Source organism: Monodon monoceros, unplaced genomic scaffold (genome assembly GCF_005190385.1).
Source record: "Monodon monoceros isolate NGI ecotype Baffin Bay Population unplaced genomic scaffold, NGI_Narwhal_1 Super_Scaffold_9, whole genome shotgun sequence".
NCBI lineage: Eukaryota > Metazoa > Chordata > Mammalia > Artiodactyla > Monodontidae > Monodon > Monodon monoceros.
This window is the reverse complement of record NW_021703786.1, coordinates 11,874,279-11,895,509: the sequence shown is the minus strand read 5'-3', so window position 1 is coordinate 11,895,509 and position 21,231 is coordinate 11,874,279. Positions and strand designations below refer to the sequence as shown.

Below are 21,231 nucleotides of genomic sequence, written 5' to 3'. Positions count from 1 at the left end.
CTCCCTTGTGGGAGCAGGGTCACAGCTCAGGGAGACCTGTCCTCTGTGGCACAAGAGGGACTAGTGAGGTGTCTGGGCTTCTGGAGGTGGAAGCCTCCAAGTGCTGGGCAACCAGATCGCCTAGGTAAATAGAACACTCCGGTTCCATTCTGGAGTCCCAGACATGGCATCTACTTGCCTGTGGATTGAGCTAGTCCCTTTCTCTCTGGGAGCTTCACTTACCTCATCTGAAAAGTGGGAAAGCCATGCTTGTCTGGCTAGGTAGAGGGGCAGTGGTGAGGCATAAATTCAAAAAGAAAGTCGAAGCGTTTAGTGAACTTCAAGCTCACGTAGCCCATGTTAGGAGCAGGGATTGTCCTTAGGATTAGTCATCAGGAAAATGGCAAAAAATGGGAAAGCCCTATTCATACACATGCCTCCCTCCTTGGCAGCAAGAGATGGAACTCTTTTTTTTCCTTTTGATCACTGAGCACATTTATTTTATTTCATTTTAGAAAAAAAAAATCTGAGTTTTAAAAAATATGTGGGGATTTCTTTGGCGATCCAGTGGTTAAGACTTAGCACTTCCACTGCAAGGGGCCTGGGTTCAATCCCTGGTTGGGGAGCTAAGATCTCACATGCCGCCCACATGCTGTGAGGCACTGCCAAAACTAAAAAAAATAAAAATAAAAGGAACTCTGGAATTATTAAAACAAAATATATAAGAACAGCAATAATAAAAAAATGCAAATGTGGATAGTCACATATATTGACACTGAAAAGTAGAAATGCCATCCCTTTACAGATTTTATCTCAGAGTCTATCAGCTGTACATCAGCTTCCATTGCCACCAACAGCTGACTGTTGTAGAGTCCTCATGCTCGCTGAGCCGCTGCTCCTGTCGAAGGTTTCATGTCATTTGTACTACACAAATTCCTTTCATTGCTTGCAGTGATTGCTACACTGCAACCTCGACACCTAGCATAGTGCTTGGCACGCAGCAGGCAGCTTGCTGTAGTGAGAAAACACAGGCCACCAAGTCCTCCGACTGGACCATTGCTTGCAATAAACTGACGTGCTGCACTGAGAAAGACAGCGTCACCATGTGGTTTTCCTGCCGAGAATGTTCATCCTGAATCTAAGTATGAGGAAACAATAGGCAAACCCACCTTAGGAAATATTCTACAGAAATCCCATCTGAACTCCTGAAGAAAATATCAATGTATCTTAAGGACAAAGAAAGTCTGTTAAAGGACACTGAAAAGACCTGACAGCTAAATTCAATATGTGCCTGTAATTGGAGCCTGGATTTTAAAAAATAGCTCTAGAGGACATAATTGGGACAATTGTGGGGATTTGATCATGGACTCTGTGTTAGAAAATAATATCGTGTCAGTGTTAAATGCTACTCATTCCGTGGCTACGCAGAATGTCCTTGTTATTAGGAGATACACACTAAAACTGTTGGGGGGAAGTGAGATCACATCTGCAACTTTCATTTCAGAAAAGAATGTACATACCAGCCATCTGTATAATATACGTGTGTTTGTATATACACACACATATATGCACGTAGATAAAGCAAATGTGGTTAAATGTTAATATTTGAATCTAGATGAAGGGTATGTGGGTGTATTCTTGCAAATTTCACTAGGTTTGAAATTTTGCAGATTAAAGATGGAAAAAAAAAAGCAGCAGCTTTCGCATTGGACTTTGGACCTGGTGCGTCTAAATGTTAATTGTACCACCTTCCACCCCACCTCCCCTGTTTTTTTGGTTTGTTTGATTTTTGTTTTTGTTTTGCTTTGGGGCTTTGGGCAAGTTATTTCCATCTCTCGCCAAGGGCTTTCCCCCACTGTAAACAGGGTTAATAATACTCCCTGCCCCAGAGGGTCATGAAGATGAAGGATGGTGGATGTAGGGAGCTGGCAATGCCTGGCACAGACTGATAGCGCGGTCAACACTGGCTCTGATTATGTGGATATATTTGCCAAGACAGGTTCACGGGAAGGAACACATCGATGGGAAAGTTGGAATACTCCCACCTGAAAAGTGCTGGTGCCGTGGTAGAAAACAACAAAATCCCTCCTTCTCTTTATTTGAAAGAACTGAGGTGTTTTGGGAGTGCCATGAAATCCCATTCCAGGGGCACGAGTGGTATGTCAAAGAAACCCACTGCCGGTAAGGGGTAGGGTGGGCTAGGGTGGAAGCCAGCAGAGTAGGCAGAAGGGCCGACCATGGTCTGAGGAAGCAGGGAGGTATGTGGTGGGAAGTGAGAGAAACTCTCGGGGCCTCGGGGCTGGCAGGTAGTGACTGTTGTCTCCCTTCAGAGTGGATGAGCCACTGGTCCCTTTACCTGCTCTGTCCTGCCCAGGCCCCTTTTCAGAGAGCCTGTGCCCCCGGGGCCTGCTCACTGCACAGAGCCACAACCCCCAAATCCAGGATGGACACCAGATGTGACCAGCCCTGGATCCAATGCTTAATGCTCACGAGGAAGGGGGGTTCCCGACAGGAAGTCAAACCAGGAGGCTGCTTTGTAATTGCTTTGAGAATTTTAATGAAACTCTGATTTCTTACATTTGCCAGTCAGCCCTTCCCAGTGAGGGGCTGAGATGGGCGCTTTGGTCATGGGGCATGACCGTAGGAGCCCAGTCTCCCTCCCTCCTTCTCCTCCAGAGGTGCTGACGTCCTTCCTGACTGCAGAGCGGTGGCCGGGCGAGGGCTCTGAAGCTCGGCGCCTAGAGGCCTCCTGTGCACAAGGCAGAGCCCCAGGAGCCCTGGGGGGCTTTTACAGCAGCTGCTGCGGGTGGTGGGACCTGTGCCCTCCAAGGAGCGGGTGGGAGGAGGGCACGGGGGAACCTCCCAAGCTGTTTAGGACAAGAGCAAGAAGCAAGGTTTGCACAAGTTCAGGTTCAAGGCGTCCTTTATCCTAGCTCAACTCTAAAGCGTTGATGTACTCCTTCACCCATTTCTTCTCTGGGTTGGCGCACACCTGGCGATTCTTTCTGGTGATAAAGCTGTGGGAGAGAAGAGGGTGAGACCTGGTCAGTGCTGGGAGCGCCAGTTTTGGAGATGAGGTGGATTGAGGCAGGGGGAAAATGATACTGGGTGGGTTAGTTTTGGAGCTCCATACGATTGTGTTGGTGGCGTTCAAGGAAAGAACATTTTCTCTTCTGTTGGGTCAAAGGGCTCCAAGCCAGAAGCAGTCCTGTGTGCATTTTAACCCCCCGCCCCCCAAGCCGCAAAAACACATGCAGCCTGGAGATCTAAGGGGATGCGGGGCCCTAGGAGCCCAGGCTTGAGCTGGTCAACCACTTCTCAGCACTTCCTGTTTCAGACCCTGTGCTGGGTGCTGAAGATGCAGAGAAAAAGAGGTGTCTTCCAGGAACTGAGTCATGGCTGAGTAAGTGGGAGATGAGGTGGTGAAACAAATGTGTGATCTGGCCTTAGATAACACAGTGCTTGGCACACATAGACACTCGACAGAGGAACCCATCTGTGTGTGCCTGGGTGAACAGAAGAAGGACATGAACTTGAGTCTTGATTTCACCGCTTACTAGTTAGATCACCTTGGGCAAATCACTTAGGGCCTCTGAGTCTATACGTTTACCTCTAAAATGTGGACAGAAATAATTCCTAGTTAGCACAATTGTTGTGAAGCTCAGATGAGATAGTATATATAAATTAGTTTTGAAAAATACCATGCATGTGTTGTTATTGGGGTGCTGCGGGACCTCTGCCTTAGGGTGGATCAGAGCAACATGAGCCCAAAGGTCCCGGTACTGGACACCATGGCTCGGAGAGGTTGAGGACCCTGCGATACTGGCAGATGTCAAAGCACTTCTACCAATTAACCGGCCAGAATGTGGAGGCCGGTGAGGGCGGGAGGCCTTATCTCTACAGGTGTTGATGGTGTAAGTTGGAAGGCTCACAGGCCGGGGATCATGGGCTACGTCCAGCTGCCTGCCTTACCTGTTTGCTGGGAGACTGGTTCTCTCTGAGGGACACCCTGGGCCTGGCCAGCAGTGCTACCCATTAACGTGTTACTGTGGAGCTAGCCCTGCCTATGTGGACCGTTCTCATTTTGGCTTCTCCTTCAGGATGCTTTCCTGCACCTTTTTGAGATGTTTCCAGACAAAGTGAAGGCTTAGGTTATCTGATGAGAATGAGGATTTCTTGGCCCCTTTTCGTGCTCTATCATGGAGAGCGTTTTTTCTCAGGGAAGCTGCTTCCCCTTCTCTGAGCCTCACTCCAAGCTACCTGACCACCTCTCTTTCTCCCCTGCCTGGCGTGCAGAGAAGAGAAAGGGAGCAGAAGGGGTGTACTGGGCTCTGGTGCCTCCTAGTATTTGTCTTCTTGTTTGGGGTGGTGAGGGAGCTTCCGATGCAGACCCTGCCCTCGGCAAGCCAGGTGTCATACAGGAGATCCTGCAGACTCACTGTCCTCCTTCCTCAGCCCCCTTGGCCTGAGGCCAGGAAGTCGAAAGGCCAGGAAACCGACATCTGGGGGGAGGGTTGCCCAGGCTTCCTGCTGCTGCTCCCTGCTGAATGTGATACTGGCTAGCAGCCCCCATTGCCAAGCCTTCTCTCCCTGCCCACTCTGTGGGGAGCCTCTCCTGGCCTGACTTCCCTCCACCTTCACCTGCCCCTTGAGAGCAGGTGTGCTCAACGTGGCTGCCCTTCTCTCCTGTGCGCTTCCTCAAGTCTCTGGCCCTGGGTCTGGCACACCGTAGGTGCTTAATGGATATTTATTGAATGAGTTAGTGACTGAATGTTTTGCATTCACTCCTCAAGTTTCACTTGTCACTTCTGTGTATATAATAATACATTTAGAGGGGGAGAAGGATGATGATGTAAGTTAACAACTTATCAGGCACCTAACTGTGTGCCAGGAAATATTCTAATTTTATCTTTCTTTTTATTATCCTCACTTTGACCCAGTGAGGGAAATACCTCTATTTTACTGCCCTTTGCCGATGAAGAAATTGAGGCTCAGAGAGGTTAAGTGACGGGCCCAAGCTCATGCAGCTACTAACTGGCAGAGCTGGGATTTTAATCAAGACAGACTAGCCGGAACAGCCAAGACTGCTGTATTCCTGCCACTGTGACATCGGGAGACCCCTTCCTCCTATAAAAAAATGTCACATCTCCGGCCCCAGCACCCTTTCCTTGGCTACAAACTCTTCATCGTACATTCCCTGCTGGACTTTCCATAGAGTTGTTGTGCTGGCACCTTGGTCCTTTCCTTTTTAAACAGCTCTTCCTCAGGACTTCAGGGGGCTCCATCTTCACCCTTCTCCAGGTCTGGGTTGAAACCTCAGCATCACACTCAACCCCCCTCTCTTCCTTGCTACCGACCTCACAGCCCCTGCCAGGGCTTGCTGATTCCACCTCAGAAGCTTCCTCACCCCGTCTCTCCTTCGCTTCAGGTCCTGTTCAGCCTCAGTACCACTCATGTGGACAACAGCAGCCTCTCCACTGGACCTCTCTTGTCTAGACTTTCCCCGTTCCAGCTCATTTCACACATTTGCTTCATTGTGCTGACACTCAAGGCCCTCAGTGCTTTCCTATACGGAGACTCTACAAAAACCAGAGGAGAGTCTTGGCGACATCCCCTCTGCCTCATACACCCTGTCCCTCAGTACAATCCCAAGTCAAACAGCACTTTTTGCAGCAAACTTCGCCTAAATCCCTTCTCTTAGCTAAGCCCTGAATCGCGGTGTGTTCCCTCTTTCCTTTTGTAACATTCTTATGCAGGGTGCCCTGGTCATTGCTACATCTGGCTTAGACTGTGAGCCCCAGAAGGGCCGGGATGGTGGTTTACTCCACCCTGCCTGCCCATAATGGGTGCTCAAAGAAGGATTTTTTTTCCTTTTGAAAAATACTTGTTTTCAGAGATAAAATTATTAGTGCTACATTTCTTTTGGCTGTGCCACATGACATGTAGGATCTTAGTTCCCCGACCAGGGATGGAACCCGCACTCAGAGTCTTAACCACTGGACCGCTAGGGAAGTCCCAGTAGTGCTAAATATTATTGCTATACTTCGAAAGATTCATCAGGACCAAAGGCCAAATCTGAATACCTGTAACTTTGCCAGTGTCACAGAAATTTTTGGATTAAAAAACTTCATCGTTTTATGGAAAATTTCGTGACTGCCCCATTTTCATTCTTTAAGTCTCTGTCATCTTAAACTTCTTAAGCCACTATCACTAATGACCTTGCTAGAGTAGAAAGAGGAGGCTCCAGAAACAGGCTCCATCCCTCCCTCACTTACTGTACAACCTTGGGCAAGTCACCAAACCTCTCTGGGTCTCACTTTCATTATCTGAAACGTGGAGAAAATTATGCATACCTGTCCGGGATGTTATGATAAAATGTAGAGATAATGCATGTAAGACATTTGACACACAGTAGGCACTTCCTAGGTAGCAAGGATTATTATTTTTCTAAATATGGTAGCTTACGTATTTAAAGGAGAATCTCATTTCATTATTTCTTCATCAATCAATAACTTATTTTTTTTTAACACGCTTGACTGCAACTAGGGCCTTGACCTCTGACCTCTCCTCTTTAGCTCCTTTTGAAGTTGCAGGTGGATTTGATTGGGTGTCGGATATGAGGGACTGCGGGGTTCTTAACTGGAAAGAGATGACTGAGTCGATCTTCTCCACCCAGGGGCATGGCAGACCAGGTTCAAGAAACAGTCACATCCGTAAAGATCAGAGACCTAACCTAGCCCATCAGAGTGGGGAGGATCCTTCAGGAACACCTTGTCTAGCCTTTTTCCACAATAGCGGGGGGATCTGAAGCTAGAGAGGGCGGAACCATGGTTATTTGAGCAGCCGGAGGATGGGTGGGAGTGGATGGGGCACCATCTCTGAGGGCTCATGGCGGGGGGACTGGCTCTGGGGCAAAAGGTGTCCCTCCCTCACCCCCTGGAGGGTTCCACAGGGCTGAGACTCACACGACTGCTGCCATGGAGCACTTGCTGCTGGTGTAGAAATATTCCCGGAGGTGGGCGCGGGGCAGCGGGCGGGAGAGGTAGGCAAAGCAGCAGGGTGTGGTGTCCGAGGCATCTGGGAGAGGGAAGAAAGAAGACTCCTGGATTCATTGCCAATGCACACTGGGTATTGTGCTGGGTGCTTTATATGAATTATCTTTTTAAAAGTTTTTTGTTTCTAAAATATTTATTTATTTATTTGGCTGCGCCGGGTCTTAGTTGCAGCACGTGGGATCTTCGTTGCCTCATGCGAAATCTTAGTTGCGACCAGGGATCAAACCCGGGCCCCCGGCATTGGGAGCGTGGAGTCTTAGCCACCAGACCATCAGGGAAGTCCCTATATGATTTATCTTGAACAGACTATTATCCTCCTTTGGCTGAAACTGAGGCTCAGAGAGGTAAAGTCACTTGGCCATGGACACACAGTGCCAGAGTGGGGATTCCCTCACCCAATCCTTGAGCCTTCCCTCTGTACCACGACCCCATCCATGCCTTTGGCTCTGATGGCATCCTGCATTTCCTCCGGGCTTGTCTTAGGTCTTCTGCCCTTATTCTTGCTCTCCTAGGATCCTCAATGGGTTCAGAACTTGGTTTCTTTGAGACCTAGTGTGGGTTGCGGGGAGGCTTCCAAAACTCAGACTCCATGACTGAGCCAGGACCCCTAAGAGAGGCCTGAAGATGCATATTTTATCCTGGGACCCTCTGGCTGAGGCATACTGAGAAGGGCTCTGAACAGAGAAGGAGGACTTTTTGTTGGTCAGTTAGTTCAGGATGGCCCCGGGAAGTGTCAGTTGCCATTTTCCAGCAGAGTAGTAGTGTTTCAGAGCCAAACAGAGCTGGGTTTGAACACTGCTTTCCTTACTTCCTAGTTGCGTGAACTTGGACAAGTTACTTAACCTCTCCGGGGTTCTATAAGTCAAGGACAGCTACTCAAAGAGTAGATGTGAGCATTAAATAAGATGATATTTGCAAAGCAATCAGCACAATGCTTGACCCAGAGTGGGCATTTAATTAGATTTTGTTATCCTTTATCAAGTCCCACTTTTTTCCATCTGTGAAATGGAGGGAATATGACTGTCCCAGGAGAGTTTTACTTAAGTGCTTAGAAGCTTCTTAGGAACCCTGCTGCTGCTAGACATGAGTTAGTCATGTCTGGAGGTCAGCTCGAGCTGCCCCTGCCTGCTAGTATCCCCAGCATCAGTCCACACTCAGCGAGCACCTGTAGGGCTTGGGGTGTAGACCTTGATGACACATACAAGTTGTTCAGAGGGTCCCTGCCATGAAGTGGCTTTGAGATCTATCAGGGACAACTGGACATCTGGGTAAAGCAGTACAGGGGAATGTAAGTCATAGGGTTCAGATGGTATAAATGCTACAGTTGAAAAGAGGGCGAGATCTGGGCCAGTCTAAGGGTTGGACCCCGGGGGGTGTGGTGGTCAGGACCTGGACTTACATGGGGAGGCAGATGCAGGAGCGCAGAGGGCAGCCATGGCGAGGATGACAGCGAGGGCGGTGGCGGAGACCTTCATGGTAGCTGTGAGCAGAGGCTGTGGGAGATCCACCTGCTGTCTCAGGATCCTCTGCAGGGATTCTCTGCAGCTCAGGCTGGCCCTTTATAGGGAGCCCGGCCAGTAGAGGGGGCGCCCTCACTAGGGGAGTTTCCAAAAGAGCAGCCACACACTGGCTGATATCATAAGTGAAATTGCACAAAACAGAAAAGAAAACTGAAATAGCCTCCGGAAATTTGAGTCTCTCTCCCTCGCTCCTGTCTTCACTGCCCTCCAGTCCAGAGTGAGCTCATCACTTCCCTCTTTGCCCTTGGGAAGAACCAGCACAAGCAGCGGTGGTGGAAAAATCTCTTCCTCTGCTGGCATCCTCAGCTTCGTGTGCCAGGGCAGGGGTCCTCCCAGAGGTCAGGAAGCTGCTTCCCTGGGGACAGGAGGAAGGGCAGTGCGACGAGATCAGAGCCCAGGTGCCCTGGCTCTTGCTGCAGTGCTCGGTCCGCTAAGTACTGCTCACCATGAAAAGGTTCATGGTTGGGACATCCTTGGAACTGAATGAAGTGGTGGTCTGGATTAGAGCCGAGGTCCTTCCTCCATTCCAAAGAATTGGATACAGTCAATCTTCATCAATTCCTATTTGGATAATTCAGAATTAGTGACAGTTTGGCCTGGGTTGGGCTGAAGTTGACTTCTGAATTATCTAAAAGTGTCTATTGACAGTAACAAAGGCAAACGCATTTTAAAAAGCGTAATTAAAAGAAAAACGTAATCTTACACCAAGGATGTTTTTTGCTAGCTATCGTCACATATGTAACTTGGTGGCTGAGGGTGACTGAATCACCCAGAATGGGGAGAACTTGTCTCATTTCTTCCACCCGAAGACTTTGACGCAGGATGGTTATTATTCTCCCTTTATAGAAGTGGAAACTGTGCCTCAGAAGAGGTCATTAAGGTCCTCGAGGTCACACAGCAATAAGTGGGATTTGAACCCAAGTATTTTTTTTTTCAGATTGACTTAAAAAAAGAAATTGAACCATAGTTGACTTACAAATTGTGTTAGTTTTAGGTATACAGCAAAGTGATTCAGATATATATGTATGTATAGATACATATATATCTATATATATACATATTCTTTTTCAGAATCTTTTCCATTGTAGGTTATTACAAGCTACTGAATATAGTTCCCTGTGCTATACAGTAGTTCCTTGTTATTTATCTATTTCATATGTAGTAGTGCGTATCTGTTAATCCCAAACTCCTAATTTATCCCTCCCTCTGCCCTTTCCCTTTGGTAACCATAAATTTGTTTCCTATGTCTGTCAGTCTGTTTCTGTTTTGTCAATAAAGTTCATTTGTATCATTTTTTAGATTCCACATATAACTGATACCATATAGTATTTATCTTTCTCTTAGTATGATAATCTGTGATGTCTGACTTACTTCACTTAGTATGATAATCTTTAGGTCCATCCATATTGCTGCAAAATGACAATATTTCATTCTTTTTTATGTCTGAGTAATATTCCATTGCATATATACCACATCTTTATCCATTCATCTGTCGATGGACACTTAGGTTACTTCCATGTCTTGGCTATTGTAAATAGTGCTGTTATGAACAACAGGGTGCGTGTATCTTTTCAAATTAGAGTTTTGGTCTTTTCTGAATACGTGCCCAGGAGTGAGATTGCTGGATCGTATGGTAACTCTATTTTCAGGTTTTTAAGGAACTTCCATACTGTTCTCCCTAGTGACTGTACCAATTTATGAACCCAAGTGCTTCTGATGACCAGGCTCAAGCTCTTTCCACTGACCCACATCATTCAGGCAGTTAAGCTGCTCTTCATCCTCTCTAGGTGCCAGGTGCTGTTCTCAACTTGTCATAAGAATCCTCTCATTCCCTCCTGACTCGTTAAACAATTACCAATAGAAGCACAGTTTTGGAAACCATGGCCCATCTCATTTAAAGAAATAAATTGTAAGCACTTAAGAAACATCCAACCATCTACACAAAAATGCTCTGCCTGTTTGAATTGTTCCCTTCATGTAATCCTCTTAGTCAGCAAACATGTGGGAGGCTGTGCTGCCTAGTGGTTAAGAGCAGGGGCTTTGGTGTTTCATTTACAAGCCAGGTGGCCTCCTACAAGTTACTTCATCTCTCTGGTCTCAGTTTCCTCATCTGTAAATCAGCGATAATAACAGTGGCCCCTCCCACAGCTGTTGAGACAATTAAGTTGCCATAAATGTGCTCACGCTTGGAAAGCTCTTAAGTACAATGCCTGACACTGTTAAGTACTTAATAACATTAGCTATTATTATCGTGTTATTATTGAGTAAGAAAATGGCAGTCCCTTTAAGGATATTCTGTACTGTAGGTTTTTCAGCAATCTAGACAGCCCCACCCACCCACCCCGGACCCCAGTTGATGTGGATTCGTGAACCCTATTACGAAGACTATTTTTAAGCAGGTGGGTCAGTTGAGGCTTAGAGAGGTTAAATGACTTGCTTAAGGTCACATTTCCTAAAGTGATAAGAATTCAACATGGAACCCAAGTCTGTCTTGGTTCCTAGCTTCCTACCACACTGCATTGTATCTAGAGAAATCCCGAAACGTTTGCTAAGGCTGTTTTTCCCTGTGAGCTCTATTTCTGTTGCCTTTCCTTGATCTCAGTTTCCTTTAAGGAAGAAAGGAAAGTACTTTTCTGGATACCAAATACGCTGAGTTGGGACACGAGCTGAGGACAGAGCTGAGGGAACCACAGACGACCAACCTCATCCCCATCTTTAAATCCCAGTGAACGATTCTGCTGTGTGTAAGTGTGTGTGCATGTCTGTGTATAAATGGTAGTGGGAATAGGGAGTGGGTAGGATGGCAGGGTTGCTAAGCAGGAATAGGCAGTGGGTACATCAGGAGTATTTTTCTTCCCTTTTGGTGGTTCCAGGGGATTATGGGTGTGCAGAGGAGAGAGAAGAACCTGACTGTAATTCCATTTCTGCCACTCACTTTCTCCTGTGCAAAATCAGAGTTCAGACTCACGGAATCAGTATATTCTCTGGCTCTAAAGTACTAATTCCATGAGGAAATCAGAGCACCTGTGTAAACAGTACAGTACCTGGTACAGGGTGGGTGTCCAATGAATGGCAACTGTCATTATGATTTACCTGGCATTCTGTGTTCCCGAAAACCAGGAACGCCTGCCTGTCTGACTCACCACACTGGCGGTCGAGAGGATCAAGGGAAGTGATGACAGTGGACGTGCTTAGGAGACCGTCAGGTGAGGTGCAAACGTCACGAAGCTGTCTCTGTCCTCCCTATCCCCCAGTGTGGTTGGCCTACACCGCTCCATCACTCCTTGCTGCCTCCGCAAATTGTCACTGAGAATTGCTGTGACCCAGGCAGCCCTCTGGGTGCTGAGGACACCATGTGAGCCAAAGACCTGCCCTCTGGAGTGTCTGTTTGTGTGTGTGGGGGAGGGGAGAGCTCACCCAGAACAAGGGAAAACATACTCCTTTACTGTGAGTCAACTTTTCACTGGTCTCGTCTTAACTCCCTGAACACAGTAACAATGTCCTATGCTTTTTTTTCTATTTGTTTTTTGTATTCTCCCCCTGCATTCCAACAGATGTCTTGGACATGATAGATGCTAAATTAATGCTGCTTTAGTCTTGATAACTTCTTACAGCATCTTGATTAAGTTCATGGGCTCTCTAGCGTCTGACTCCTGGGTTCAAAATCCAGCTGTATTATTAATTCTGGCTTGGAGCAAGTTGCTTACTTTCTCTGGGACTAAGTTTCTTCATCTGTCGAGTGAGAGATTGATTCTAACCTGTTTTGGGGAATGGAGCCCTTTAAGCATCTGATGAAAGCTGTGAACACTTTCCACAAACATGTGGAGACCTACCCAAACCCTCACACATGTAATTTTTGCACAGAAGAGGTTCATAGACCCAGCAGGCTCACTGATGGGCCTCTGGAGTTCAGAGGGCTGGTTCTCATCACCCTTCCTCCGTCCTGCACCCCTTTTCCTAGCACATCCCGCACTGAAGCCAGACGCACACTCCGCCCCAGCCTACTGCAGCTCCTCCCCTGCCCTCCTGGCCCAGTCTTCCTTTTTCCTCTTTCATTTCATTTCGTAAGCGAAGCTGGCTGCCTGCTCAGCCTCCCACTGTGATGTTAGGAAAACCAAAAGCAGACAAAGAAAGCGAAACCTCATCGTATCTGGATTCTGAAGCTTTGCCCTGACCTGGAGTTCCCCCCACGACTGTGTGGGGAGCAGCTCTGGCTTTTTTGGCTGCTTTAAAAAAAAAAATGTCCAAAGCAGGGAAATTCCCTCCATCCTCTAGGAATCCCAGTCTGGGCCCCAGGAGAAGCCTGAGGCAAAGTCATTTCCTCCTGATGAGCCTTAATTTTCTCCATTCACAAATTGGAGATTTGCTCTCTGGTTGTGTCCCTCCTCTGCTCTTGTTAACACGTGTCCCACCTGAGCCAGTGAGCGGCCGTCTCCCGCTTCCTTGTGCCTACAGGGCCCTGCTTGGGGTAGGTGCTCCGTTAGTGCTGGCGGAGGTCTGTAGGGGGCGGCAGGGTGAAGGTGCAAGGGGAGGCCTCCCAGCAGGCTCAGGGGATCTGCCCAGGTGGGAACAGGATTTGAACCCCTCTTCAAGACTTTTCCTGCTACAGCCTGCCCTTGCCTTTTGGTCCAGCTCTGGTTTGTTCATCCTATGTCATTCTATTCTGTGCCTCCCTTCCCTTCCCCATCCCCTGCTACATTTCACTGTGTCAGGGTACCAACTGTGACGACCGTTCTCCTGTTCAAACACAGTCAGGCTGGAAGGCTGCAGCTTGGCCCCCCCGGCCTTTCGCACCTTCACCACACAGTTCAGGGGCTGTGTACGCCCCACTTGTTTTCTGCGGCTGGAGACCACAGGCGGTGTGTTTGCTGATGTGCTCACTTGCTTCGGGGGACTGGAGGAGCCCACTGCAACACACCCTGGCGGGGGTTGGGGGGCAGCTGTGGGAGCGAGGCCCAGGCAGAAGCATCAATTCTTCCAAAACTGCTGGGGGCGGGGCGTTGTGGGTAAGGGGGGCAGACGATTTCAGGGCCTCTTCCTCACACTTTGGAGTCTGTTTTTTGTTTTTGTTTTCCTTTGCGTGTTTGTCGGTGGCTTCCCCTTTCTCTGTGCATACATTCAGAGGACGGCAGCCCCTCCCTTCTGCTGTCCCCAGCCCCCAGGAGAAAGGCCGGTTAAGGGGGACAAACTTGGGGCCGAAATCAGACACATCACTTACTCTCTGTGTGTCTTTGGTCATGTTATTAGCTAGTCTACACTTCGGCTTCCTTTCTAGAAATAGGGCAGAGAATCCTAGCTCCTGGGACACCGCAGAGTATGAAATGAGGCAACCATTGGACTGCTCGGCACCATTCCTGGCACAAGTACATACTCAGAAGTTGATGCCTTCTCTTTCTCTCCCCAAATGTCCAGGCTCTAGCATTTCTTCCCTCAATGTTCCCCCCTCCGCCCAGGAGAGGTGTTCATCTCAGCTCAGTGTCAGGAGGCACGAGGGCAGGCAAGGGGTGTTGACGGTGATTTTCCACTAGCTATTAGGCGCTGTGCTAGATATTTTAGGCATTATTTCACTGATTAGGAAGAAAACACATAGAAAACAATGATGACTCAGGCCTGCCTTGAGCTCTCCTGCCCTCTGTGCGGCAGGCTTCAGAGACTCAGGCCCTGTGCTCTGCCCTTCTCTGGATTTCTCTCTCTCTGAGCCTGGTCATGGGGTGAGACATGGTCCCCTCTTCCCCCTTCCTGGCTGTCCCTGCAGGTCAGCACACAGACCCTTTTTCAAAGAGTTTCACAGACAGGCTTACAAAGGAAGTGACACAAGTTTCAGAATCTTACAGGATTCTTGTGGCTGTGATCTGGATTCTGCCCCTTTTTTGAGCTGGTCCCGAGAAGCCCCCTGGATTCTTGGCTGTTGCGTCCATTCCCGGGGCTGGGGGTCTGCAGTCTCTCGCCTTGCCTCCCCTGTGCATCCCCCCACCGCAGATCATTCAGGCCGCAACAGGATGGACCTTAGCACCTCCTGAGCCATTTGCGTTTTTTAGGACCTTCAGCCTAGGAGAGGAAGCCCCCTTGGGGAATTTCCTCAAAATGGGATTTGGAAATTCTGCACCTTAGTCATTCCTAACAGAGGAAGCTTTGGGCAGTGAAAAGAGCAAGGGACAGGGAATTAGGAGACCTGAGCTCTAGTCCCAGTTCAGCGCCAAACCTAGTTGTGAGATTTTGGCAAACCTCTTGCCTTTTGTGGCCCTCAGTTTCCTCATCTAGGAAATGGAGGTTTGACAGTAATATTTCTGAGGCCATTCTCCGTTAAAAGAAACAAAACTAGAGGATCTGTAGTGTCCTGGAGGAGAGCTGGGGATAGGTGTCTTATTGCCCCTAAAATTGGTTCATATCACTCCTCCTGCAGGTAAGGCTGAGGGGTTATCATTATTACCCCTTCTTACCTCCCGTCTTTCCAAGGCTTGGGACTCACCTTACCACTTAGCTCATGAAGTCCTTCCATGGGCAGTACTGCATTCGTCCACATGCTCACTGCTCGGCCCTTTCACTTCACTCGCTCCTTCATTCCTTCCATTCCTCCACCCGTCCCCCCGTACCTTCATCTCTACATCTGTGTCATTTAAGATTCTTTGCTTATAAGTGCAGAAAACAACTCTGGCTAACCTAAGCAGGAGGGTAATGTACTGGGGGTAATGCTGAGTAGCTATTAGAATGGATAGAGCATTGGAGAGCCCGACTTGGCAAAAGGACAGGTCTGGGTGTTCGGGCAGCAGCTACTGCTTGACAGTCTCATCAGGCCACCACTATTGAAATAAATGTACTCCAGCCATTTTTCCTATCCATCTCTCAATCTGTTAAGGATTCAGAGTCCTAGGGAGGGAGGATAACCAGCCAAGCTGGTGTCATTTGCTTGCTTCTTGGCTGGGAGAGGATAGAGCACCTGATTTGCAGTACCACCGAGACTATATACCCTGGGGGAGAAGTAATTCCACAAAAGGATGTCAAGGCAATATTTGGAAGGGGGAATGGATGCTGTGTAAGAAAATTTAAAAAACAAACAAAATAAATAAATAAATAAAACCAATACTCCACCCACCCATCCACCCATCCATCCATCCATCCATTCATCCAGCCTCTCAGCCAACCAGGAAACACATTTTTATTGAGCACCCATCATGTTGCAGAGGCCACACCAGACACTTAGATACAGTACAAATCCACCCATCCCAAGAGTCTCCTCACAAAGGATGCATCTACAGAGCTGAAACAAAGATGAGGACCCAGAGAAAGGAATTCTTGTATAGCCATGCATTGGAGGGTCCCAAACAACATTTCTAGGGACAGGGTGACTCATCCTGGATGTGGGCAGATAAGGGGGGTTTTTGTGGACATACATCACAGGAGATTGCTTACACAGGTGCACAACAGGATGTGGCCAGGATTAGGCACCAGAAACCCTAGGTCTGCCTCTAGTCTCTGTTCCCCTCTAGCAATGGGCAAGTCGTACTTCATTTTTTTTTTTTTTTTTTGCCAACCGCGGGCCTCTCACTGCTGTGGCCTCTCCCGTTGCGGAGCGCAGGCTCAGCGGCCATGGCTCGCGGGCCCAGCCGCTCCACGGCATGTGGGATCTTCCCGGACCGGGGCACGAACCCGTGTCCCCTGCCTCGGCAGGCGGACTCTCAACCACTGTGCCACCAGGGAAGCCCTGTACTTCGTTTTTAAAATCTATAAAACAGGGAAAATGAATATAAGAATCCCTGCCCTGTGTAACTCAGAGAACTGCTGTGGAGGTGGAACGAGTTAGTAGATGTGAAGATACTCTCTAAGTACAAAGATAGAGAAGTGTTTTCGCCACGCTTGCTTCTGTTCCCAGAGTGGCTGATGAGGACACCCATGGCTCCCGTGTTACTCTCACTTCTTTCCTGCCCTCGGTGCCCACCGCCCAGCAGTAACCATGGAGAGGGTCTGTTGAGATTTTTTGTTCTTTAGGCTGGTGGATAAATGTCCAGGGTAATCACTGCTACCCACCTCAGAGCTGTGGATGGTCAGGAATCTGTGGGCTCCAAGTAGGCTGGAAACAGCAGCTGGGTGAGTGTGTATGTGTGGGATCAGGTCCTGGTTTCTGGGTGAGGCATGGCAACTCTCAGGGCCTGTTTTCTCATCTGTGAAATGGGTGGTTTGCTTGCAGGGAGCAGCCTGTTGGTGGTGCTGGCTCATCGTTGTCACTTGTCCTAGGACGAATGTCTGGCTAGGCACAGGCCTGCCTGTCTGCCCCCATCTTGTCTCTGCCAGCTAAAGGTCTTTCCTCATATAGAAAGCACTCCCTGTGCTGCCTTTCATTGTTGGTGGGCTACACGTTGCTGCAACCTCTATGGAGGGCAGTTTGGCAAAATCCATTTGAATTTTTAAAGCATATATTGTATTTAATAAGCACTAGCAACTCTACCTCTAGGAATTTATCTTACATACATATGCACACAGGCACGACCTAATATATCCAAGATATTCATGGTTTGTAATAATGAAGGCTGGAGACTGTCTCTCAGTAAGGGACTGATTAACTAATTTGGCACTTCCATGCAATGGAATGTCAGGCAGCTACTAAAAAGAATGATGTAGCTCCCTACGTGCAGATATGGAATGATCTCTAAGATACAAGAAGTAAGAAACAGAATAGGGACTTCCCTGGTGGTCCAATGGCTGAGACTCCATGCTCCCGATGCAGGGGGCCCGGGTTCAATCCCTGGTCAGGGAACTAGATTCCACATGCTGCAACTAAGACTTCTCATGCCACAACTAAAAGATCCTGCACGCCACAATGAAGGTCTCGCATGCTGCAACTAAGACCCGGCGCAGCCAAGTAAGTAAATATTAAAAAAAAAAAAAAAAGAGAGAGAAACAGAATAGTCTATGTAGTGTGCTACATGTGTGAAAAAAAAAAAAAGGACTCACATGTATAGATTCTCTTTTGGAGGCTTGTAAGAAACTGGTAACAATTACCTTCCCTTCCTATTAGGAAGGGGAACAGGAGGGAGGCCTGGGAACAGGGAGGGATAGGAGGGATACTATTTCTTTAAAGCTTTTAGACATTTAAAATGTCAGTTTACTTAGGACAAAAAATATATTTTGAAAAATTGATATATATCATTCTAACCAATATAACTATTCAAAATTAGTATATATTTTCAGCTTCTGGTTAAAAGAAATATATATATATATATTTTTTTTTACATGAATCCTTCACCCAGATCCCATTTAGCTTGCTTGATTTTTTTTCTTTTTTGAAAATTTTTATTTTATATTGGAATATAGCTGTTTAACAACATTGTGTTAGTTTCAGGTGTACAGCAAAGTGATTCAGTTATACATACACATGTATCTATTCTTTTTCAAATTCTTTTCCTATTTAGGCTATTACAGAATATTGAGCTGAGTTCCCTGTGCTATCAGTAGGTCCTTGTTGATTTTCTATTTTAAATATAGTAGTGTGTATATGTCTGTCCCAAAGTCCCAATTTATCCCTCCTCCCCCAGAGGGATACTATTTTGCATCTTCAGAATTTGTATCATATGCGTGTTTGGTTTATTTATAAAGAGTCACCTGCAGGATGTGCCCAGGTGTCCAGGAGGAATTCCCTTGGCGTTTCTTAGTCTCAGAACCTCTTTTATCCCTGAGTCCAGTGAGAGACCCAGGTCCTCTCAGTGGGGTTCTCTTAGGCGGGACGACTCACCCAGTGGCTCATCCTTGCTGCCGCCTCTCACCCCACCCCTCGTCCCATCAGGTGACTGGCCTTTTAGAATCACACTTTGACACCAAAAACACGGCCTTATGTGCCTTCCCCTAAAAGACTGATGGTTGGACCCAGGGAAGGAGGGGCAAATCACTATCTATCTCCTCCGACAGAGGGTGTTGAAGTGGAAACATCACAGGCTTCAGAGTTGCACAAGCTTTGGTTCAAATTTCAGCTTCTGCTGCTGAAGCTGCAAAACCTCAAGAAACTGCCATGATCTTGCTAGATGGTTTGCTTATCTGTAAAATGGGCCAACTATTGGGTTGGCCAAAATGTTCGTTCGGGTTTTTCCGTAAGATGTTATGGAAAAATTCGAACAAACTTTTTGTCCAACCCAATACTACTGAGCCCTGGGACTGGAAAGACGAGAGGAGGTCATTGTGTACAATGCCTGGCACACAGCAGGCACTCAGTGAATGGTCACAGCTGTGCACATCGTCGGGAAGTCAGGGCCTCCTGCTGGGGCCCTTTTTCATGAGGCGGGGAAGAAACAGTCTTGGTTGGAAATGAGGGCCTCCTGGGCTTGGTCCCTTTCCCCAGTAGAGGTGAAAGAGGCATGGTGCCTGCCCACCAGGGGTGCACGCTGATTAGATGGTCTGGGAGAGCCTCGAGTTTGCAGCTTCCTCTCTGTAGCTCTGAGGTCTAGAGACGGTATGGTCGGCCCCAAGGTGACTGTTTGCAGGATGGGACTTGCCCTGGTGTTCACAGTGGTGACTCTCTGGCCAGGGGAGAGGCTGACTCAGGAAGTTCTGGAAGGTGCTCCGTGAAGATGGGTGGTCGGGACTGTAGGGGAGCAGCCTCCCCCCGGCGTCAGGGGTTCTTATCTCCTGGCTCCACAGATGACCCTGCAGCATACTGGCCTTTCCTGCCGCGTGGGAATTGTTCTGAAAATGGGGTTCTCCTCCCAGCTGCAGAAACATAGCTCCTCCCAGGATGGGCAGTGGTGGAGAGCACGGCGTTTAGAGTAAGGCAGACCTGGGTTTGAGTTCTTGCCTGGCTGTTGGTTCACTCAGTGGCTGTATTCTTTAACTTTGCTGAGCCTCGGTTTCCTTGTCTGTGAAATGGGGATAATAACATTGCCTACTTTTCACTGTGAGGATTCAAAGAAATGTATAAGGCAGTACAAAAATGTTGTTTTAGTAGAGCTGGTTAAAGTTGAGCTGGCTGATCTAAAATGAGGGCAAACATCTTAGGGGGGGGAGTTACTCTTGGGCTTAGGGGAAAAAGTGCATAATGGACATGTTCGATAATAAAGGGGGAGACCCCCTATCTTATCCCACCCCTACCTATATTGCCTAGAGAGGGCTAATTGTTCTGCAAAAGAAAGAACTAGGATTGGGAGTCTTTAATGGTCAGTGTGAGAGTTGGTGTGGGGTTGTGAGGGAGAAGAGGGCAGATGGGCAGGGGTCCCAGGTGTTGGTAAGAAAGTCAGGCCAGGGAGAGGTTAATTCCTTCTGGCGGGGAATGGCCAGTGGATTTCTAAGGCAGGGATTTTTATGGTTAATATCTAATTTCAAGTTCTCACCTGAATCATTCTGTGCTACATTCAGAACCTATCTTATGCCCAAATTTCCAGTAAACATCTGTTAACACCCAGTAACTCACACCAGGGTTGTTTTGGGGGAATGGGGGCCCTGACCCATGGTGGGTGAAGCAGCATGTGAAGAAAGAGAGGATTCAGTAGAAGCTGGGAATTGGAGGAGACGTGCCAGGATCCAGCACCAGCCTTTAGTTCTCCTGGGGGATGTGGATGGGCTGAGACTCCTGACTGCCCGCAGTCTCTGAGATGCAGGATGGAACGAGTTTGGGGATATTTTGGTGAGGCTCCGGATGACCCCAGAACAGAGGCTGCCAAGTGGGTGGCTTAAAAAGGAGGGAGGATGTGCTGAGACTCAGGTCAATGAGAACATGGTGGGGCAGAGGCAGCAAGTGAGGGACCAGGGGCCCTGGCCACACCCAGTGAGCAGACCATGAGTCCCCCGGCTGCAGCAGTGTGGCAGCTGGGAGGGTTCAGAGCAAGGTGAGAGGAGCCACACCTCAGAGCGGCATTAACGAGAGCCAGCAGGATGAGAGCCATGTCCCTCGCCCCCAGCCAGGGCCTCGAGGCTGCTTACGTGCCCCCTGCATCCTGAGGCCGTCTTGGGGAGGGTTTCCCATCTTCTTCCATCATTGGTGGGAATGGATCTTCCGGTGTGAGACCAGTTACTGAAAATAAAGAGAGCAACCCTTTCGGGGGTATATCTAAGTGGTGTACATTTTTGACACTGCCACATGATGCATGGTTAAGAATCACCCCTGCTGTCACAGTTGCACACAGCCCTTCGGCCACAAAACCACCCTCCCGTGTTGCAGACACATAGGCTGCTCTCCTTCCTCAGCGCTGCAGATGCTCAGACCTCCGGCATTTCTCTCTCCAAAGCCCTGCTGGCACTGCTGAAAGCACGAGGGTTTTTATGCCACGTGGCTGTCCTTTGACATGTAGCTTCAGTCCTCTTTCAGAGGCTTAATTCCCTAAACTCCCCGCTCCTGCCACCCCCGGCACCAGGCAGGAAAGGCTCAGAAAGTAGGATGTGGAACTGTTTTGTTAAAAAAATAGAAAGAAAGAAAAGAAATGGAAAACAGCAGCTGAGTCACAGGGAGGTGGGGCTGGACCCAGGCCACCGAGATGTCAGGTGGGCTGGATCGTCTCTTCACTGTTCTGTTGACCTTGTCCTTCCCCCCCCCCCCGCCCCACACCTGCTTCTGTTAAATGGGGGATAATTTTAGACACTTCTTTCCTCAAGGCTTTTGCCGAGATGAGATGACGTAAAGAATTGAACAGGGCTTAGCACACGTGTTGTAAAGCACTCCCTGCAAAATAGCTGTCATTATCTTGTCTGCTCTCTCCCAC

General features: G+C 48.3%; 1 protein-coding gene across 1 annotated transcript; it reads right to left on the bottom strand.

The window, feature by feature from the left end:
- Positions 1-2,517: 2,517 nt before the first annotated feature.
- On the bottom strand, positions 2,518-11,867 carry CCL5 (C-C motif chemokine ligand 5). Its single transcript, XM_029210656.1, has 4 exons — positions 11,685-11,867; positions 8,434-8,664; positions 6,945-7,056; positions 2,518-2,996 (listed from the first exon to the last, which is right to left on the bottom strand). The coding sequence occupies exons 2-4, from the start codon at positions 8,507-8,509 to the stop codon at positions 2,909-2,911; spliced, it is 276 nt and encodes a 91-aa protein (XP_029066489.1). The 5' UTR covers positions 8,510-8,664; positions 11,685-11,867; the 3' UTR covers positions 2,518-2,908.
- Positions 11,868-21,231: the final 9,364 nt, after the last annotated feature.